Genomic DNA, 20,541 nt, shown 5'->3' on the forward strand with positions numbered 1-20,541 from the left:
GGGAAAGTAGGTGCTTGATATATTCTCCTCAATAGTTTTAAAACTAACGATATAGTTTTGTAGTACTCTGCAAATATGACGCTTGAGTTCTTGTGGTTTTCTTTTTTTTGTCACATTTTAAACTTAGTGAATTCAACATATCTGATAGTTTTCTTTTTTCTTAAAAGATTTATTTATTTATTTATTTATTTATTTATTTATTTATCTATTTATTTATGATAGACAGAGAGACAGAGAGAGGCAGAGACACAGGCAGAGGGAGAAGCAGGCTCCAAGCCGGGAGCCCGACGCGGGACTCAATCCTGGGACTCCAGGGGACTCCAGGATCGCGCCGTGGGCTAAAGGCAGGCACTAAACCGCTGAGCCACCCAGGGATCCCCTTATCTGAGAATTTTCAATTACAGATATTAGTTTAGTGATGCTTTAATTGTTCCATCTTGGATGAGTGAGAGCCTCTTGCTTCTCCTTGGCACTTTATGTCTGTCTCCTTGGGGAGACCTAAGCACCGGGATCATGTCTGTGTTGTCCCTTTATCTCAAGCACATAATCATTCATTGTCTCTCAATTTGTTGATTTAGGGGCAGGATATTAAAACTTAATTAAGTGATGGACTGTCTTTCGGAAGAGCATTTAGTTTAGTCTTTGTGGGTTCAGAACTTGAATCAGAGAGTGGAAGTTACAGGAAGCAAATCTTGGCTCAACATAAGAACCAAAAAATGTGGAGTAATTTAGGGAAATTGAGTTCCATCAAGTCTTTTGAGGGGCTGCTTTGTTCCAGAGAGTGAGAGGACAAGGAGAAACAATCAAATCAGCGAAGATTTTTTTGCTTGGGAGCCTGAGTGATCATTGAGATCACTTTTGCTCCCAAGGTAGTGACTTTCAGATCTTTTGTTGACAGATTTTATTTTTGGAAAGGTATGGAGTTGGCTGGTTTAAAATTGTTGAAATGTAATTATTCTGTGTTCTCCCATGAACAGTATATGTCACTCTAAATTTGGTTCAAAGTATCAAGAGTTTGTACATTTGGCGAAACATTGGTAGTGATGAATTATGCAATTACTTGTTTCTGAAAGGTTGTAATTGTCCATCAAACAGATTTCTCATTGCATTAAATACTCAGACTTTTTGCACTGCTAGTCACATTCTAATGAATAGCTGTTAACACTATTCTCTTTTTAATCTTTGAATTTTATTAGTCTTCTGTCTGTATTGGTAAAATTTAGCATGAAGTGCGATTACTGGCAACTTGAGCTTGAAATTCTAATTTATTTTTTCAGAGAGTAATATAGTAAATAGCACTTTTAGGATATTGCAGAATTGCAAAGATTTAATAGTATTGAGATAATTTCTCATTTACACCTGAATAAAAATTGAATTTAGATGGAGATAGTAAGACCAAGTATTTAGTTAAATTTAAAATTTTTGAAATATGTATGTAATACAGTAAGCACTTTAGTCAGTGTCTTAAGGGGGAATTAACAAAAGAAGTACTATTAATAGTACCTTTAAAAGTTTTTAATGACTTTGCTGAAAATTTATAAATTTTTATTTATAAATTTATTTTTTATTATTTTTATTTTTATTTTTTATTATTTATAAAATTAAATTTATATATAAATATTTATTATTGGACAATAATATATTGTCCTTGATATACTCTAGCTTGCCATTGTTGCTTCCTCAGTAGTATCCATATTTACTTCTATTGCTTCTAGACAAATACAGGAAGGAAGCAGGCATTGTATCTGTCTGCACTTGGTATTATTTCCTAGCAGTTTCTCTTGAGACAAAGTCATAATGGAAGAGAGGCAGAATATATTAAATTTTCCAGAGTATATTAAATTTCTTTTAGGTGTATTGCCTTAATTTCCTTTGTATCCTCTAGACATAATTTCCTCTAGGTGTTAGCACATGGACACTACTTTCAAAGATGACCTAGATAATATTTGTAATTTTGTTTTATTGTATTAAATTATCCTATGAATTTGAGGTAACTAATAGAATAGAAAATTTTGAGGCTTTTCTTTGAGAATTTTTGCTCATAAGAAAATTCTTTCTGTGCATCATCTTTTAAACTGGGAAATTTTAACCAAAGTGGGGCATTTTCCTTTATAGGTTTTAATGTTAAATGAACAAATGCATGAAAAAAATGAAAAGGCTGTGCTCCTTATCTAGAACTCCTAAATCTTGCTTTACTCCCGCAAGATAATTTTATTATTTACAAATTTAGGGCATACAGAACTGTGGCCAGAGTTTCTCAAGTTTGTAGAGATTTGGATTTGTTGTTAGAACCAGTTTGAAAGCTGGATCCACTTCAACATGGCTCTGCTAGGACACCCAGTATCCCCATGTCTCTGTGTGTGGATAGCTCTGTGCATGGGCATTCCCCTGGCTCTTCCTCATCCTGCCTCTGACAGCTCTTTCTGTGTGACTGGCAGATGAAAGCAGTGACTCACTCATCCCTGGGCCTGAAGTGAGCTTGGCCAAGTGAGCTGTTGGGAGAATTAGAGAATAATGAAGAATCTCTGAAATTAAAACAGCTCCTTAAATAGCTTAGGACAAGAAGATAAAATCTGGCAATCTCTCCAATAGAATGTTCTGTAGCATTATTAACACAATTAAAAGTATTTTTTTTTACTGTGTTAATCACCTGAATTAATATCTCCATTGCCAATCGAGCCTTGATTGCCTTCTATTCATTAGCTTTTGATTTAATTAATGAGACTTATTAAAGAGGAATCTTCAATGTTTTCCTGTAAACAGCTCTAATTTATTGATTCAATTGGAATTTTGTAATTATTCTAAAGAACTTAAATCGAAATGTTTGAAGTATATGTTTTGGATCTTTAATAAAATAGTTTAAACTATACAAGGTAGTTATTAGCTACAAACATCTCTTTGTTATTCTATGTTATTTTCATAGAATAACAGGTATCTTTAGGTATCTTAAAAGAAATGACATTTTGTTAGAGTTAGCAAATTGGAATTTCAGGTATTTCCGTCTGTGCTAAAGTTTGTAAAAACATATGCACCAAAGCTTGAACGTTAGAAAGTTGGTAATGTTGGGACGCCGGGGTGGCTCAGTGGTTGAGCATCTGCCTTAGGCTCAGGGCATGATCCCAGGTTTCTGAGATCAAGTCCCACGGTGGGAAGCCTGCTTCTCCCTCTGCTTGTGTCTCTTCCTCTCTCTGTGTGTCTTTCATAAATAAACAAACAAAAAAAACCATAAGAAAGTTGGTAATGTTATTTTTGTCCAAAGGTAGTTTTTCCAAAAGTGGAGCAAGTGACTTAATATTTTTACTAGGGCTTTAAAACTGAGGGGTTCAGTAGCTGGTGAGAATCTAGACATGTAGAGAAAAACTAATTAAGAAAAGAGAGTCTTGTTGACTCTAAGGATAAAGAGCAATTTGACAATCAATATGATTCCTAATGGGAGACCACTAAAGCAGGTGAAGAAGAGGGAGATACTGATGAGTGGTCTAGACACAGATAATTAAAGGATAGTGAGGTTTTGAAGTATGGCTGTTGGATACAAAAGGGTTAATTAACAAAGCATTCTATAGATTCAAAAACTTGGAGGAAATGAAAACTTGCCACATCCGCATGCATCAAAATCAAAGAGGCTACACATTTAATTTGAAAAAAAGATAATAAATATTTAAACCAAACATGAAAACTTTATTAAAATTTGAGATTTTAACACTTTTGAAAGCAGCAATTATTATACTTCATTCTTTTTTTTTATTATACTTCATTCTTGAGTTATCTTTCAGGTATAAGAAAGGAATTATCAGTATATTAACATTATCAGTATTCACTCAATGAAAGCTTTAGAAAGCCAACTCTGTACACCAAGCACTTTTAAATACTGGGCACATAACAAAACAGAAGGAGTTCCTTCACTCCTGGAGCTCATCGTCTAGTAAAAATATTTTATTTATTTATTCATGAGAGAGAGAGAGAGAGAGAGAAAGAGAGACAGAGAGAGACACACGTAGAGGGAGAAGCAGGCTCCCTGCAAGGAGACTGATGTGGGACTCGAATACGGATCCCAGGATTACGCCCTGAGCAGAGGCAGATGCTCAGCTGCTGAGCCATTCAGGCATACCCATCTAGTATAAATTTTTTTTTTTTTTTTTTTTTTTTAGTATAAATTTTAAGGAGATTTTTAGTGTTATGTGATATAATACATAAAACTAAATGTTTTTAGCTGTTGTTATTTTCATAACTATAAGAAATTAATGCTTGGAGTTTCAATTTGTGGAGAATTAGGCTTCAGAATCAGAATTCCATTAATCTGGACCTGGTACATATATGCAGTTATCATAGTAAATATGTTAAAAAATTTTCTCACCACAAACATGATGCACACGAAGTGTGAAATTACTTAGAGGTGTTCTACCTCTAGTTGCATTTAAAGAGTAAAGTATGGGTTTAGTTGAAGGTTTCTCTCCTTTCAGTGTCTCATAGGGGAATGAATCACACTTCATGGTCTGAGAGTGTTCTAAGTATCTGACCTTCGAAAACATGAATTCCCTGTATTCTAGAATTCAGCTCATGGTGCATATAATTTAACAATCTCAAGGGAGGTAGAAAAGCTTCGTGGGAAGAAGGTTGTGTGCATGTGTTTTTTTTTTTTTTTTTTTTTTTTTTGCATGTGTTTTTTTATGGGTGAGGGGAAAATATCTGTAAATGAGGGGAAAGTTCCAAGCAGTTCCTGGAACCAGTTACTACCTCCCTTGGGGAGCCAGTGATGAGCTCAACTGGGCTGAGAAAAATCTATGCAGATGTCAGCAGTGACTGCATTGCAGCCTCAAGCCCCAACAGAGACACCCCCCCCCCCCTTCATCATAAGGGACAAAGTGAGAGCACGAGGTCCAGTGTCCAGTTGGACTCCATATCAATTTTTTTGCCTGCACCTAGGTCCTTGGGGCACAGGCAGGATTGGAAAAATCAAGGTAATGTACTGAGGAAAGAAGAGCTGCAGAGCAGAAAAGCAGTTGGCCTGTCATCCCAGCTGAAAGACAAGGAAAAACTAAACAACTCCTAACCCTGAGAAGATGGCACATTGTGGAGCTTTGTACTCAGATATCCTTAGCCCAGCATAACCAACAATGTATTTCAACAGTCATTGCAATAAGGAATGCCACTAGGATGGTTGGGCTGTGCTAAATTCCTTGGACTTTCAAGTTTTGTGTCTGTAGCAGTTTTTAGAGCAAAACCTTACCAATTGGATGGGGTTCATTCTCATTCTTTGTTTCAGACTGGTGCCACATGAGTTCTTGTCTGTTGGTTCCATTAGCTCTGAAGATGTGGTGGTTGCAATTTCAGTTCCAATGGGACACCATTTTTTAAATTTTTTTTTAAATTTATTTATGATAGTCACAGAGAGAGAGAGAGAGAGAGAGAGAGAGAGAGAGAGAGAGAGAGAGGCAGAGACATAGGCAGAGGGAGAAGCAGGCTCCATGCACCGGGAGCCCGATGTGGGACTCGATCCCGGGTCTCCAGGATCACGCCCTGGGCCAAAGGCAGGCGCCAAACCGCTGCGCCACCCAGGGATCCCGGGACACCATTTTTATCTATCAGATTGGTGAAGTCAATGGTTGATAACATAGTATAGGTGAAGAGGGTAACAGGAGCTCTTACATTTGCTATATAGGATGCGTAAGTTGGTACAACCTCCATGTAGGATAATTTCCCACTATTCATCAGAATTAGAATTTGAATATGCACATACATTCTGATCTTGCAAATTCTACCTTTAGGAATTTATCTTACAGATTTTTTTTTACATGAATGAAGTTACATCTTCAACAATATTTATTGCCATCATTGTTATAGCGGTAAAATATTGGGAACGTGCTAAATGACCATCAAGAGAAGCCTGAGATTAAGTTAAGTATACTACATTTGTACAAAGGAGTACCCTGTGGTCTTTCAAAAGCAGTAGAAAATTGTCTCTATGAATTTATGACGAAGTCACAAATTTATTAAGGTAAAAACAATGTACAGTGTACTCTGTCAAGCATACTACCATATGTGTGTGTGTGAGTATATATGCATAATAGTAACTGGTGACCTCAAAGGATGGGAGCTGGGTGGTTAAAGGAACATGTAGCAGGAACACTTACTTTTTCTTTTCTTTTCTTTTTTTTTTTTTTTTTTTTAAGATTTTATTTACTTATTTATGAGAAACACAGGGAGAGGCAGAGACACAGACAGAGGGAGAAGCAGGCTCCATGCAGGGAGCCCCATGTAGGACTCGATCCCGGGACTCCAGGATCACGTCCTGGGTCGAAGGCTGGCACTAAACTGCTGAGCCACTCGGGGATCCTTACTTTTTCATCAAATGCCTTCTTGTACCTTTTACATTTTTAACATGTGCTTGTTTTACGTATTCTTTTTAACAAAGTATGCTGCTAGGCCTAGTAAAGGTAGAGGAGAGCATTCACCTAGAAGACCAATGTAGATTGTCATGTTTTTGTTCACAGAATTGACTAGATAAAAAAGTTATCTGCCAAGTGCAATATGACTTTTAATTAGAGCCGATACACATTTAGAATGCATCTGGAAGAACCATCTGCTTTGGATAGATCTTGTGTAATCTTGTAATAGTAAAATATTCATAACTTTTATTTTGATGATATACTGTTTGTATCATAAGACACAATCAGACCAAATATAATCTTAGGAGGCTCTAGTTAAAAATAATGAGAAAGGGAGGACCAGATGATATTGAGAGAGAGAAAGAAGAGGAAAAAGAGGAGGGAGGAGAGAAGTCTGAGTGTCGAGTTTCTGACCCTGGAGATTGAGTGACTGCAGCTTAAGACTGAAGATAAAGATATTTCAGCCAAGGAGATGAAGAAGCTATTGGAAAACCTAAGGGAGGGAGTTATTTTGACTTCTTGATTTCTAATTAATCTGAGAATAATTGATCAAACGTGGAGATTTTGTTAAGTACTAGTTTTATTCTGGAAGGAACATAGAGTAAATCACGGAAAACTTCGGTTAAATTGTGGATGAGGCAAGTGTGAATATTTTAAATGAGAATATTTAAAATGTGAATATTTATGATGATGATATGAAATTCCCAGCCTTACTTAAATTAATCTTGTTGTGGTGGCATAATTGAGTCACTGACATTTTCAGTGGAAAAATGCATAAAATATAAATTGTAAGGAAATTAGAGCCATAACGGGAACATATTTTCATGGATTCGCTTCTCATTTTTTCTTTCGTTTCTGCCAGAGTAAATGGGAAGTTGGTAGCTCTGAAGGTGATCAGGCTGCAAGAAGAAGAAGGTACACCTTTCACAGCTATCAGGGAAGGTATGCATTTTCTCCTTTGTTGCTTTTGTGTTTGTATGATGCCTTGTAACTGTTTAAATATTACTCACCTCTGGATATGCAGAGTTTGTAAATTATATGGTTATATCTCATTAGAAAGTGTAAACTGAAATTCAAAAATCAGTATCTCTTGCGATCATGTCACGTCATGTTAAATAAAATAAGAATCCTGTATACTCCAGGGCAGGGGCATAAAGCCTGCTGTGTATTGATGGTGAGACTACAGCTGACTGTGGAATTTTATATGCCTGGTTTTGTTTGTAGGGTTTCTAAGGTACACATTAATCTAGCATTACTTTATATTCATGACTTTTAAGAAAAGTCCTTACAATAGTGGGCTCATGCTACCTTATTAGTTATTTGTATTTCTTCTTTTTTTGATTTCTTTGGTGTTGCCCTTTACTATTTTTCCTATTGGTCTTTCTTATTGATTTATAGATACTCTTTATATATTAGCATCATTTATGTTGTGATATTTTCTTTCATTCTGTCATTTTTTAAAAAATTCCTTTTACAACATAGTTTGTTACATATGTTTTTAATTTTTGTAAAATAAAATTGCTTTATATTTTGCTTTATTTCTGCATAGTTTTTCTACTTCAAGAGATAAAATATTTCTGTTAGTGGGAACTTTTCAGTTCAGTTTCAGAACTTCTAGTATTAATAGCTTTCCCTCTACGACATTTAAAAAAAAATAATGCCAATATAATTAACATAGCATTATAATAGTTTCAGGTGTACACTGTGGTAGTTCAGCAATTCTCTATATTACTCAGGGCTCATCATGATAAGTGTACTCTTAATCTCCTTCACTTGCTTCATTCATCCCCTCACCTACCTCTTCTCTGGTAAGGATCAGTTTATTCTCTATAAGTTCTGTTTTTTGGGTTGTTTTGTTTTTTTTTGTACGTTTTTTTCCCCTTAAATTCCACATATGAGTGAGATCATATAGTATTTGTCTTTCTCTGACTTATTTCACTTAGCATTATACTCCCTCTACTATATTTTTAAAAGTACAAATTATCTTGACACAAGACTTGAATATATTTTTTGCACTGACGAAACTATAGCTGGCCCACAATGAGATAACTTGAGTGAGTTAGTGCAATACTATTATTAAGGTATTGATGCATTAAATGCAGCCTGTCATGAATTGGAATTGTTTCTCACAACTATCACAGTGGTTTGCATTTGTTTTTGAGAGGTCTCCTTTCTATCTTCACTTTTTTTCACATCTCATTCTCCTTTTTGGTTTGGTTTCCATCATTCTTACTTAGCTGAAAATGTTCCCCCAAAGGCATCTTTTTGAAATATTTGTTATATAAAGAGGCTGCTAGGTCTGATGGGATTGGAAACCCTTGGAGCTCTGGAGGGAGGCAAGGTGAAGTGATATTGGATTTACTTATAGTAGACCCTGGGTTTTAGGGAGTAGGAAAGGGGGCAGAGAGATGCTGGGCCAAGAGAGAAGCAGGAGGAAGATGTATCTGGGCAGCAGGAGTGTTCTCTAATATGTGGGATTTACACTGCAGTTTACTAACCTGCCCTTGCTGTTTGTGCCAGCTTGGGTTCAAGGTTCAGAGAAAGTTGTTTTTTAAAGATTTTATTTATTTATTCATGAGAGACACAGAGGGACAGAGACATAGACAGAGGGAGAAGCAGGCTGAACCAGGTGCTCCAGTCAGAGAAAGTTTATAAAGGTATTAGAAGATCCAGTTGTGACAGTTGGACTCACCAGTGGAAAGTTCAAGGGGAGAAACAAGTAGGGCCAAATTGAAGTCGTTAGGTGATCTGTTCATACTGGCTAGGTATGAGGCAAGGCCCTTGGGCATGAAGTAAGCTTAGCCTTGAGATAAACTGGCCCTGGGATGCAGTTGTGTCATAGAGTACAGGGCTCTGGGGCTGGGACCTGTTCTGTGCATTAGGGAGCCTCTGAAGACTTCTGAGCTGAGTGTTTTAGGAAGATAAATCTGAGATTAGGATATGATATAGATTAGATGAGGAGGAACCTGGGAGCTGATAAATCAGTCATTCAGAGTTGTGCAGATTTTAAATTACGAGGACTTGGATTTATTAGAAAGTAGTGACAAAAAATGGTTTATAGAGAAAGAACTGGCAGAGCAAGGTGAATTACTGGTTATTGAGAAGGAAACAGAAATGGTTTTGAGTTTGAATGAGTAAAAACATGGTGCCAGAGAGAGAAGTAATTTGTACTACTTTTAATACTTTACAGTTCAAAAGATCGGTTACTGTAATCTTCACATGGCCCCTTTGAAGGGTTTTTGTTTTTATTCATGAGGGACACAGAGAAAGAGAGAGGCAGAGACATAGGTATAGGGAGAAGCAGGCTCCATGCCAGAAGCCCAATGTGGGACTCGATCCTAGGACTCCAGGATCATGCCCTGAGCCAAAGGCAGACGCTCAACCGCTGAGCCACCCAGGTGTCCTGGGTTTTTGTATTTGTGGAATGTGTGTTAGGACTATGAAATTGAGGCTTAGAGAGGTTAGATGACTTGTCCAAGGTGTTGGATATTGTACCTAGACTTTCTTAGGTTCCAAAATAGTATCATAGTAACTCTGTGGAGTAGTGGATTTGGGTTTTAGACTTTGCGAGTTCATGAGATGTCTATGCAAAAAATGTCTTCTTGGTGATGTGGGAGATTAGCTCACAAGAGTTCAACATCAACAGTATATATTTAGCATGGTCCTTAACAAGTTGGATAATTCTGGGATTTTTGTGGGAGAGGACTTTGAGCAAAAACAGGGAGGTAAGTTGAAAGGGAGTGTAGTGAGGTGGAAAGTCCCATGGATATTAGAGTCTGGAAATTTGGATTTGATTCTGGCTCTGTTTTCCATCACTTGCCATACGATGTGAGGCAAGTCACCTATATTAGCTTGCTAGGGCCCCTGTAACAAAGCACCACAGACTGAGTGGCTCAAATAACAGAAGTTTATTGTCTCATACTTCTGGAGACTAGCAGTCTGAGGTCAAGGTATCAGGGTGCTGCTTCAGAGGGCCAGGAGGGAATGATCTGTTTCAAGCCTTTCTCCTTGGCTTATAGATGGCCATCTTCTCCCTGTGGGTTCACATCATCTTCCCTCTATACCTGGGTTCCATTGCTTTTTCTTGTAAGGACACCGGTCACATTGGATTAGGGCCCACTCTAATGATCTCACTTTAACTTAATTACCTCTGAAAACCACCTATCTTCAAGGATAGTCACAGGCTGAAGTGTTGGGGTTGGGACTTCAGCATACAAATTTTGAGGGACACAATTCAGTCTGTAACCACACTTCACAGCTTTAGGCCTCTGGGACCCTGGTCACAGAATGCAGGAGTTGGTTTGTGCCATCTCTTGGGAACAACCTGCCTCTGTGTTACGGTTTTGTTTTTTGTTTTTGTTTTTTTAAAGATTTTATTTATTTATTCATGAGAGACACAGAGAGGCAGAGACATAGGCAGAGGGAGAAACAGGCTCCATTCAGGGACCCTGATGCGGGACTCGATCCTGGGACTCCAGGATCACACCCTGAGCCAAAGGCAGGTGCTAAACTGCTGAGCCACCCAGGGATCCCCCTGTGTTACGGTTTTGATTTCCCACAGGGTTTTCAAACTTGGGGTTGAATACTCTGGAGATGAGAGAATGCTGCAAGAGTTGTTGAGGCCTGGAGGAACAGATCACAAAAGAACATTGTATTTTCTGTTGAATAAAGTATTTTGAGGCCTCCTAATAAAATCTGATGTCTCCGTGATTTTTAAAAAAATTTTATTTATTCATGAGAGACAGAGAGAGAGAAAGAGAGAGAGAGAGAGAGAGACAGGAATTAAACTTTGGGTCAGTTCTAGTTATTTGCTCCTCTCTTGCCTTCTCATTCGTGCCTCTCATTGTCTTGTTTTTCTCATTTTTCTCCTATGTATGTGTGGAAGCGAAAGCTAGCACTATTGCTCCTTTTTGCTATTACTAATAATTCATGCAAAATAACTCCTCTGTGTATCTGGTGATAGAGTTTGAAATATTTGGGACAGGGTGGGTGAAATTTGGGATATGTTCATTTTTGCATTTTTACGTATTTACATCTTCACATTGATGAAAGTGTAGCACAGCTTGCTCAATTGAGATGAAGCACTTTAATTTGAGTTTGCCTGTTTTCTGCTGTTTTGGTCAATTTCCTTGTTCACAAAATGTCAACAGCAGGAAGGTTTCAAAGTAAGAAAGCAGTATGCACAGAAAAGTAGTTTTCAAGTGGCAGCTTGCCACTTATAAGCTTACCTGGGAATTTAGATTTTAACACATAATTTTCACCTAAAGTAGAAATACTCTCCAGCAACTCTAATCTTACCTGGATTTATGTCCTGGATTTATGTCCTGGATCTTGTCCTGGATTTATGTACCTTGAATTTTATCTCAGAGCTAGAGTTCTTACTGGCTTAATTTGGGTTCAGGTGCTTTGAGACTCATTCTATTTTTGATGGCAGCTTAGAAAAATTAAGCAGCACTGCTATGGGCCAGCTTTTCTATTTTTTATTCTCATATGCTGTCGTCATGGTTTTTGATGGTATGTATAGAGTCAGCAGATACTGGGATGGTTTGAAAACAAGTAGATGAAGTGTCTTAGGTTATGCCATCTTTTTTCTTTTTTTTTAAGATTTTACTTATTTATTTGTTAGAGAGTGAACACAAGTTGGAGGGAGGAGCAGAGGGAGAAGGACAAGGAGACCTCACACTGAACGCTGAGCCTGACATGGGGCTCGGTTTTGGGACTTTGAGATTGTGACCTGAGCTGAAATCAAAAGTAGGACACCCAAACAACTGAGCCACCCATGTGCGCCAAGCTATCCCATCTTTATAAACAACTTCAAAATGTCTGTGTTCTTGCTCTGTGATACTATTTGTAGATGTTCAGCAGTTTTTGTTTTGTTCTGTTTTGTTTTGTTTTTGGCTAAGATTTGTTCAGAAAAAGAATAGAAGGGAACCAATTATTATCTTATGTGAGTTTTTGAATACCTAATAGTTTTCTTAGGCAAGAGTTTTGTTAAAGAGAAATCTAGATACTCTAATAGAGAACAATTTAAAATTACAATACTAATAGTACCAAAGGACAATATTCAATATGTGCTTATGTATTGTGCATATACAAAAAGGGTGTCTTTTTGTTGTTGTTGTTGTTGTTTGTAATCTTTATACCTGATGTGGGGCTTGAACTCACAATCCCAAGATCAGGAGTGGCATGCTCTTCCAACTTAGCCAGCCAAGAGCCCCTCATTACTTCTGTTTTAAAATGAGCAGCTTAGTCGGTTCAGCGTCTGCCTCTGGCAAGTCATGATCCTGGGATGGAGCTCCTTGTCAGGCTCTCTGCTCAGTGGGCTCTCTTCTCCTTCTCCCTCTGCTCCTCTCCCCTGCTTATACTCTCTTCTGCTCTCAAATAAACAAAGTCTTCAAAAAATATACAAAATGAGAGGCATGGAGATGTTAAGTCACTTGCCAAGGTCATAGCTAGTGTATGGTAGAACTGAAAGTTCAACCTGCACATTCATACTCGAGTCTATACTCAAACATTATACTGTAGGACAGAGATTTTAAGTAGAAAATTTGAACTTCTGCTGTATTTTTGTTCCATGCAGAGGGCTGGGCTGCTTTATTGCCATTAAATTGAGGTAAGCAAAAGCAGCTTTTGGAGGGGGCCAGGTGTAGGGGAAAAGCTTATTTATAAACGTGGAGGTACATTATGCAGTAATAGTTGGGGGAGCAGCATCCATGTAGGACAGGGAAGGTCAAAAACAAGAAAGGAAAAACGGCTCAGCAGTGAGTGTAGTTAAGGGAAAGTAGTAAGTAAGCATGCAGAAGAAAAAGAACCCTGTAATGATAAACTATCTAGTATTAACTCATCATTTGCATGTATGTATTTTTTAAAATACACATCTGAATAGTCTTATATGTTTCAACCAGTTTTTCTCTCTATTCCTCTCCCTACCCTTTTTCAGAAAGAATCTTTTCTTTGGTTTATTCATTCTATTAGGGAAACATTTCAGATTTCTAATAAAAATTGAAATACCCATGAAGGCAAAGATAGTTTAAAAAAAAAATCAAAGAGGGCTTAAGGAAAGAAACAAAACATCTTTCATTTGGCAACAGTTAAATTGCTAGTAAAATGAATAATTGATCCTCTGTTAATCAATTATGTAATTGTAACTTAATTATATAATCAAAATATTTTTAGTCCTATAGTATATATGTATGGTACATATGATATATATCAAATATACGTTATATATTTAATAGTACAGTAAGTTTGGTAAGTTTAATAGTACAGAGAATTTGGTATCAAAGTTATTGATATTATTTTTATAAATTTGTTAGTTACAAAATAGAAAATAAGGCTGGTTTTAATTGAGCCATTGAAAAATTTGGTGTTTGAGTACTATTTGATTTTCTTCGTCACGTCTTTCACACATCAGAGCCTCTTTACTTTTGTTCAGTTTTTTAACCACAGGATATTTTTTTTCTTGTAGCTATCTGACATATTGCTTGTGAAGACTGAATGTTAGGTTTGAGTTATAATTCACTTGGTAATTAACCAATTTGAGTTTCCTTTTTTTTTCATTTCATGTTTGGGGTGTTGTATTACTTTCCTAGGGCTACCTTATTAAAGCACTACAAACTTAGTGGCTTAAAAGAGCAGAATTTTATTCTCCCACAGTTCTGGAGGCTAGAATCCAGAATCAAAGGCCCAGCAGTGCCATGCTCCCTCTGAGCCTCTAAGGGAAGAATTCTTTCTTGTCTCTTCCTAGTTTCCAGTGGCTTCCAGCAATCCTTGATATTCCTTACCTTACTGTTGCATCATTACAGTTTCTGCCTCTGTTTTCACATGGCCCTTTTTGTGTGTCTTCTCCTCTTTTTATAAGGATACCAGTTGTTGGATTTAGGGCCTACCCCATTAGGTTCTTGCTTCATCTTAACTTAGCTATTATATCTGCAAAGATCTTATTTGCAAATAAGGTCACATTTTGAGGTGCTCTTGGACATGTATTTTTGGGAGACATCCATTCCTTCCTTCTTCCCAGACTTGGAATTTCTCACTTGGCCTCCTAGAAACTGAATTGAAAGGGTGGACACTGATGGGAAGAGGGGCTTCTAGAACATAAGCTCCTTCTGTAACAGAAGCAGACAACAGTGCTGGGGCTGGGGAGAGGGGGCAGCCATTTGTTCCTCTGTTTGTATTTTATCAATATCAGTGTTTTGAATTGTTTATCACTTTGTAATAATTTCTGAATTAACAAGCAGATTGTAAACACAATTCTTAATGAGTCTTTCCCCCATGCTCTTGCAACATCAGACCTTATGCAGTGGGGAACAGGTTCAGTGAGGTGTCTTTAAGGGTCTTAATCATTGTTAGGATTCAGTAATTGTGTGCTCAGCTTAGAAATTGCTGAATTCACCTGTTTTATGGGCATTGTTTTAAAGGCACAATTTGTGTTATCATTTTTTGAGGCCTATTAATCCCACATGGGCTAATTTGGAAGTTAAGTCAGATTTTGGAGATCCTTGTCCAGGGGTTTCTTAGTTGTGTGCTGGTGGTGCTCAGGCTACATGTTCGATTATAACCAGCTGGATAAATGACCAGCAAGAGTCAATTTCACCTTGTGCTTAAGAGCCTAGGCTGTGAAGCCCAAGTCCCCAGATTAATATTTGGCTTCCATTTCTATGTGTGATTTTGAGCAAGCACTTACCCACCTGTAAAAGGAGGATAAGAATACTACTAACCTCATAGGATTGTTGGAATGTTCCATTCATTAAATATAAACATGAGGCCACAAAATAGAAATAAAGAAACATGAGTATTTCTTGGAAATAAAAATACGTTAACAAAGATGTAAAGTTCAGAAGATTTAGATGGTAAACTCAAAGGAAACCTCTCTAAAGATGAAGAGTTACTGTCTCATATCTCTTTGAAGATAAATGTAAAGTACCTTTGAGGTTTTTTTCTGTATTTTTTTTTTAAAGATTTTATTTATTTATTTATTCATGAGAGACACAGAGAGGGAGAGAGAGAGAAAGAGGCAGAGACATAGGCAGAGGGAGAAGCAGGCTCCATGTAGAGAGCCGTATGTGGGACTATGGAGACCCAGGATCAGGCCCTGAGCTGAAGGCGGCGCTAAACCACTGAGCCACCGGGGCTGCCCGAGTTTTTTTCTGTATTGTCTCTGTTTTATTGTTTCTGTGTATCTGTTTTGTTCTCTTTCTTTTTGAAAGTATATGCCAGCTGCTTCGAGATCTTGATCGTCAACTCATATTTAAGAGTGAGGTACTAATATGCTGACTGTAAGCTCTAGTTTCTTGGGTACAAAATGTTGGCTGGCAGGCTCCATAGTAGGCTGACTGGAGTGGGCAAACTGGTTTTGTTTCTCACAGCCCCTCAATTGTCACGGTTGAGGGTCTTTTCTTGGAAAGAGGTTTATGTTTCTATAGTAAACGATTATTTAATCTCTTGTCCAGAGGATTTAAGTTTGCTGCCCACATTTTGGGGATTGGGTAAGAGACAGGTTGTGAGGAGTCTCACCCTTCTACATTTAGATCTTTACTGAAATTCCCTATTTTCAGTTTAGGTTATGCAGCCAGTTTAGAGGGACTAAAAAATACTAAAATACTTGGGGCATAAAATGATGAGGTTCTGTATAAAGGCCTTGGCAGTGGGGGGAAACAGGAGACGAATGTGTTTGGGAAGGACGTAAGAGGGATACCTGATGGGGTTTGGTGTTTGACTAGACATGGGGCTTGATAGAAATGGGAATATTCAGAATATTAGATAGTTAGATGGGTAGATAGTGGAGCCAATAATAAGAAAAATACTACAGAGGTTATAGGAAAGGAAAGATTATAAATTCAATCTTGATCATGTTAAGCTTGAGATCTGGCAATTGTTAATACGGTGGTGCAATTTAAATAACGCGTCAATTGTACTAAATTGGGGACCTTACCCTACACTTCCAAGTACATCATCTTGTTTAGTCTTTCAACATTGTGAGGAATGTTGATATTATCTTCATCTTAGTAATTAGGAAGCTGAGATCTAAAGAGATTTTTGTGCGAAGTTGTACAAATGAGTTGCATATTTGAGTCTTCTACCCAGTACCCAGGCCAATGCCTGATGCCTGATGGTCACTCAGTACATGTTGTGTGAGTGAGGGATAGAATAAATGAGTGAATAAACTACAAATCCTTTAGTGTTATTCTACTCTACTACATCTCTGTTGAAAAGAAACCTCTATGATCAAAATTATATATGGATTCTTTTCAGGCTGCTAAGCACAGAGGTGAAATTGGGAAATCATTATAGAGCAAGTCAGAAAATGTTGAATCTTGGTGAAAAGTATGCTACCAGCTACATGATCATAAGCGAGTCACTTAACATATTTAAACTTTAGTTTCTTCATTGAAATGAAGGGGTTTGGACTATATGATCTTACAGCTTCACTATTAAAATAATAGTACCAGCATGAATCATTACCTGGATAAAGGATCCTTAATTGTATCATCAGTATGCTTCATACACACAGGCTGTAATGTGATGCACATTTATCCTGTTTAAAATATTTCTTTTAAACTCTCTAATAATAATCCTTTATGTCTGTCACTGAAAAAATTAACATGAATTGCTTCAGAGCATTTGACAATTGACAGACAAGTTTTTCTTTAAATGGAATATAAAGATCCATGAGTCTAGACTTTGATTTTAAGTAAGCTTATGTAAATTGCCAAAATTGTTATTCTTTGTAAGTATGAATAATTTGATGGATGTCTGCCAATTGATATCAACAAAAAATTTGCAAGCTGTTGGATCATATGACTTTAAAACTATGAAAATCATGTTTTTCTTTGCATGTCTTTAATTTTAAAGGATGACATTTTTTAATAAAGTAATTTATTTTTTGTCTGCTTTAAGTTTGTAAAAATTTTATATTACATTTTCTATTTTATTTGGAAATAGAGATTTCCAATTATATTTGGAAATACAAATACAAGTATTTCATTTATACTTTTTAATATTTTAAAGTACTTTTATTTATTTTAAATAAAATTTAAATAGATAATTAATAAATTAAATTAAATAAGTTATAATAAATTAAATAAAATTAAAATAATAAATTAAATAAAATTTAAATAAAATTTAAATAAAATAAAAATTTTAAGTGAGCTATGATACATTTATATTTAAAATATTTTTTGGATTATGCAACTACTTCTAATCTGAAGGCATTTATAATTTGCTAAAAATCTCCACAGACTTTTTCAGTATCTATTATGCTTACCTATTCATTTATTTTTATTTTTTATTTGTTTTTATTGAAGTTCAATTTGCCAACATACAGTATAATACCTAGTGTTCATCCCATCAGGTGTATGCTTACCTTTTATTTTTTTATTTTTATTTTTATTTTTATTTTATTTTATTTTATTTTATTTTATTTTATTTTATTTTTATGCTTACCTTTTAAAAGTGGTACCTCATTTAATTCTCCCAGTAATCCTGTTACATATAAGTATGGATATCTCCATATTATGAGGTGGTAATTGAGGTCTGGAGAGAATAAATTGTCCTGTATCACACCGTTTACAAGTAAACTAAGTTAGGATTTTAACGGGGATCTTTTAATTGAAGTGTTTGTTTCAAAGATGGTTCTCTTCAGAATTTCTAATCTAAAAAAGTTCTAGGAGTCCATAATTTACATATAAACTACTTGTCTTGACATTATTATCAATGCTACTACAAGTTGCTGTATAAAAATTCAAGCCATTGGCACCTCTGTTACTTCTCAGCATTTGAGAAGCTATTGTATTGTTGCTGCCTAAATTATGTATGATTTATTAATAGAAACAGTTAAAGGATGACAAACTATAAACATAATTAATTCATGACCAATGTCTTGACCACTGACAGAATTTAGTGTCATTTATTTTCAAGCTCTAGATTAAAGTAAATCCTTTAATGTAGGGGAACAGTCAAGGACAATAATAACGAAGAGACTCTAATATTCATTAAAAAATAGATATGTCATGTATATCGGAAAGGAACTTGACAGTCTTAGGAAGAGGAGACAGAAGGGCAAAAACATATTTGAAGGAATAATTGACAAAAACTTATTAAATTGTTGAAAAATGGAATTAATCTATTAATTCAATAAGATAAATTACCTCCAATTAGGAGAAATATAAAGAAACCAAAACTTAGACCCATCATAGTGTAACTTTGTCCCTAAAAGACAGAGACAAAAAGAAAATCTTGAAAGCAATAGGAGTAAAGTAAAGTAACTCATGACATTTGGGTCGGGGGAGGAGTATGTTTAAGATTTGAACTGTTACCTAAACCGGAGGAGGTAAGAGGCAATGTAATAACATATTCAAAATGCTTAAGAACAAAACAAAATAAAATAATCCATAAACCAGAAATTCTACATCTAATAAAAAATATCCTTCAAAAATGAAAGTTATAGACATTTTCAGATCAGCTGCAAATTAGGTGAAAATATTCTCAAATAATGTATCTGATAAAAGATTATATCCAAAATATCTAAATTATATTTAAAAAGTTCCAAAACTCAACAATTAGAAGACCTCCCCCAAATTTTAAAATGGGAAAACAATTTGAGTGTATATTTCACCAAAGAAGATGTACCAGTAGCTAATAAGCCCATGAAGTGATGCTCAAAGTTGTTAGTCATGAACTAAATGAAAATTAAAGCAGTAGTGAGATGTGACTGTATACGCAATACAATGACTATAATCAGTTAGACCAACACTAAGTGTTGACAAAGGATGTGGAGTAACTGGAACCCTCATACTTTGCTGGGAATATCAAATGGTACAGCAACCTTGGAAAACATTTTAACAGTTTTTAAAAGTTGAATATGAAGTTACCATGCAACCCAGCATTTCCACTCCTTGATATCATATCTCCCCAAGAAAAAGGAAAATACACTTCTATAAAAAGACACATACATGAATGTTCCTAACATTACCATGCTGAATAGCCAAAATCAGGAAACAATCTAAATGTCCATCAGCTGTTGAATTGATAAAGTGTTGAATATCCATACAGCAGTAAAAAGAAGCTAACTAATGATAATATGCTTCAACACATTTAGACTTTGAAAACATTGTGCTCAGTTATATAAGCCTGGTCATATATACATAAAATTCCCAGAAGGGGCAAATCTGTGAAGATAGAAAGCAGACCCATGGTTGCCTGGGGCTGGAGCTGGGAGTGGGAATTGACTGTAAACTGTCACCCATTCTGTTGAAATGAGATTGTCCCTGGGCTAGGTTGTTTATATGATTTGACAAATCTGAGTTGTAATGGCTGTAGAACTCTGTAGATTTACTGAAAGTCATTAAAGCTTATACTTACAGCAGGTATATTTTATGGTTTGTAAATTACACCTCAAAGAAGTTTTCTCCTAATTTTATTAAAATACATAATTTATAGGCTTAGCTAAAAATGCACACTTCACTAAAAATGTGTTAATGCTAGTGATCATTACATTTTTATTAATTATTACTTTGCAAAACCTAGAAAAATCTGTCTCTTATTTTATGGTTTCTCTAAACTTGTTATATTTTCATTATCAGAAATAAAACTTGATTTGTTGACCATAAAAACTGACCCCTTCTATTCTCAGATCTTAAAACTTATTAGCAGAGAAAGATAAACATGTTGGCACTTGAATGTATAGTACTACAATTACAGAAGTCTGTCAGAGGGAAGAGTGAGAGGGAACCTCTTGATAAGTCCAAAGAGCCTTGAAACTAGTGAGACAAGTGGTGAGACCTGAGCAATGTTGTCGGGTCACATTTTACATCAGACATTTTTAAAAAAAAGCATCATTCCGGTCGCTTGTCAGAAGCTGTCTTCTTGTTCACAGTGTTGACATCAGTGCTAGTATAGCCCTCATCACTCTAGGAAGGCAGAGACAAGGAATAGCAGCAATGTGCTGAATTGACCTGCCCTCACCACTTGGAAGAAGGAAGAGAGATATTCTATGAGGTTCCAGTGAAGAACCTTTTGAAGCTGTGTGTCACTGCTGTCAATTCTTGACAAACAACTTTAATCACAACATACTATTTGTTCAGTGAGACACAATAACCCAGTATGAGCAAAATATCACAGTATAATTTATGCCGCCAAGATACTGATTAAAAAT

The 20,541-nt window shown here is 36.0% G+C and overlaps 1 protein-coding gene across 4 annotated transcripts in view; it reads left to right on the top strand.

The window, feature by feature from the left end:
- The window catches only part of CDK14 (cyclin dependent kinase 14), a 727,523-nt gene that overhangs the window by 343,146 nt on the left and 363,836 nt on the right, over positions 1–20,541 (top strand). For all 4 annotated transcript variants that reach the window (XM_041727412.1, XM_041727410.1, XM_041727411.1 and 1 more), the window contains one exon: positions 7,249–7,328. In XM_041727412.1, the coding sequence (XP_041583346.1) occupies positions 7,249–7,328 (80 nt within the window). The remainder of the gene's footprint in view (positions 1–7,248; positions 7,329–20,541) is intronic.

The sequence above is a fragment of the Vulpes lagopus genome, chromosome 13 (assembly GCF_018345385.1).
Source record: "Vulpes lagopus strain Blue_001 chromosome 13, ASM1834538v1, whole genome shotgun sequence".
In the NCBI taxonomy this organism is placed as follows: domain Eukaryota; kingdom Metazoa; phylum Chordata; class Mammalia; order Carnivora; family Canidae; genus Vulpes; species Vulpes lagopus.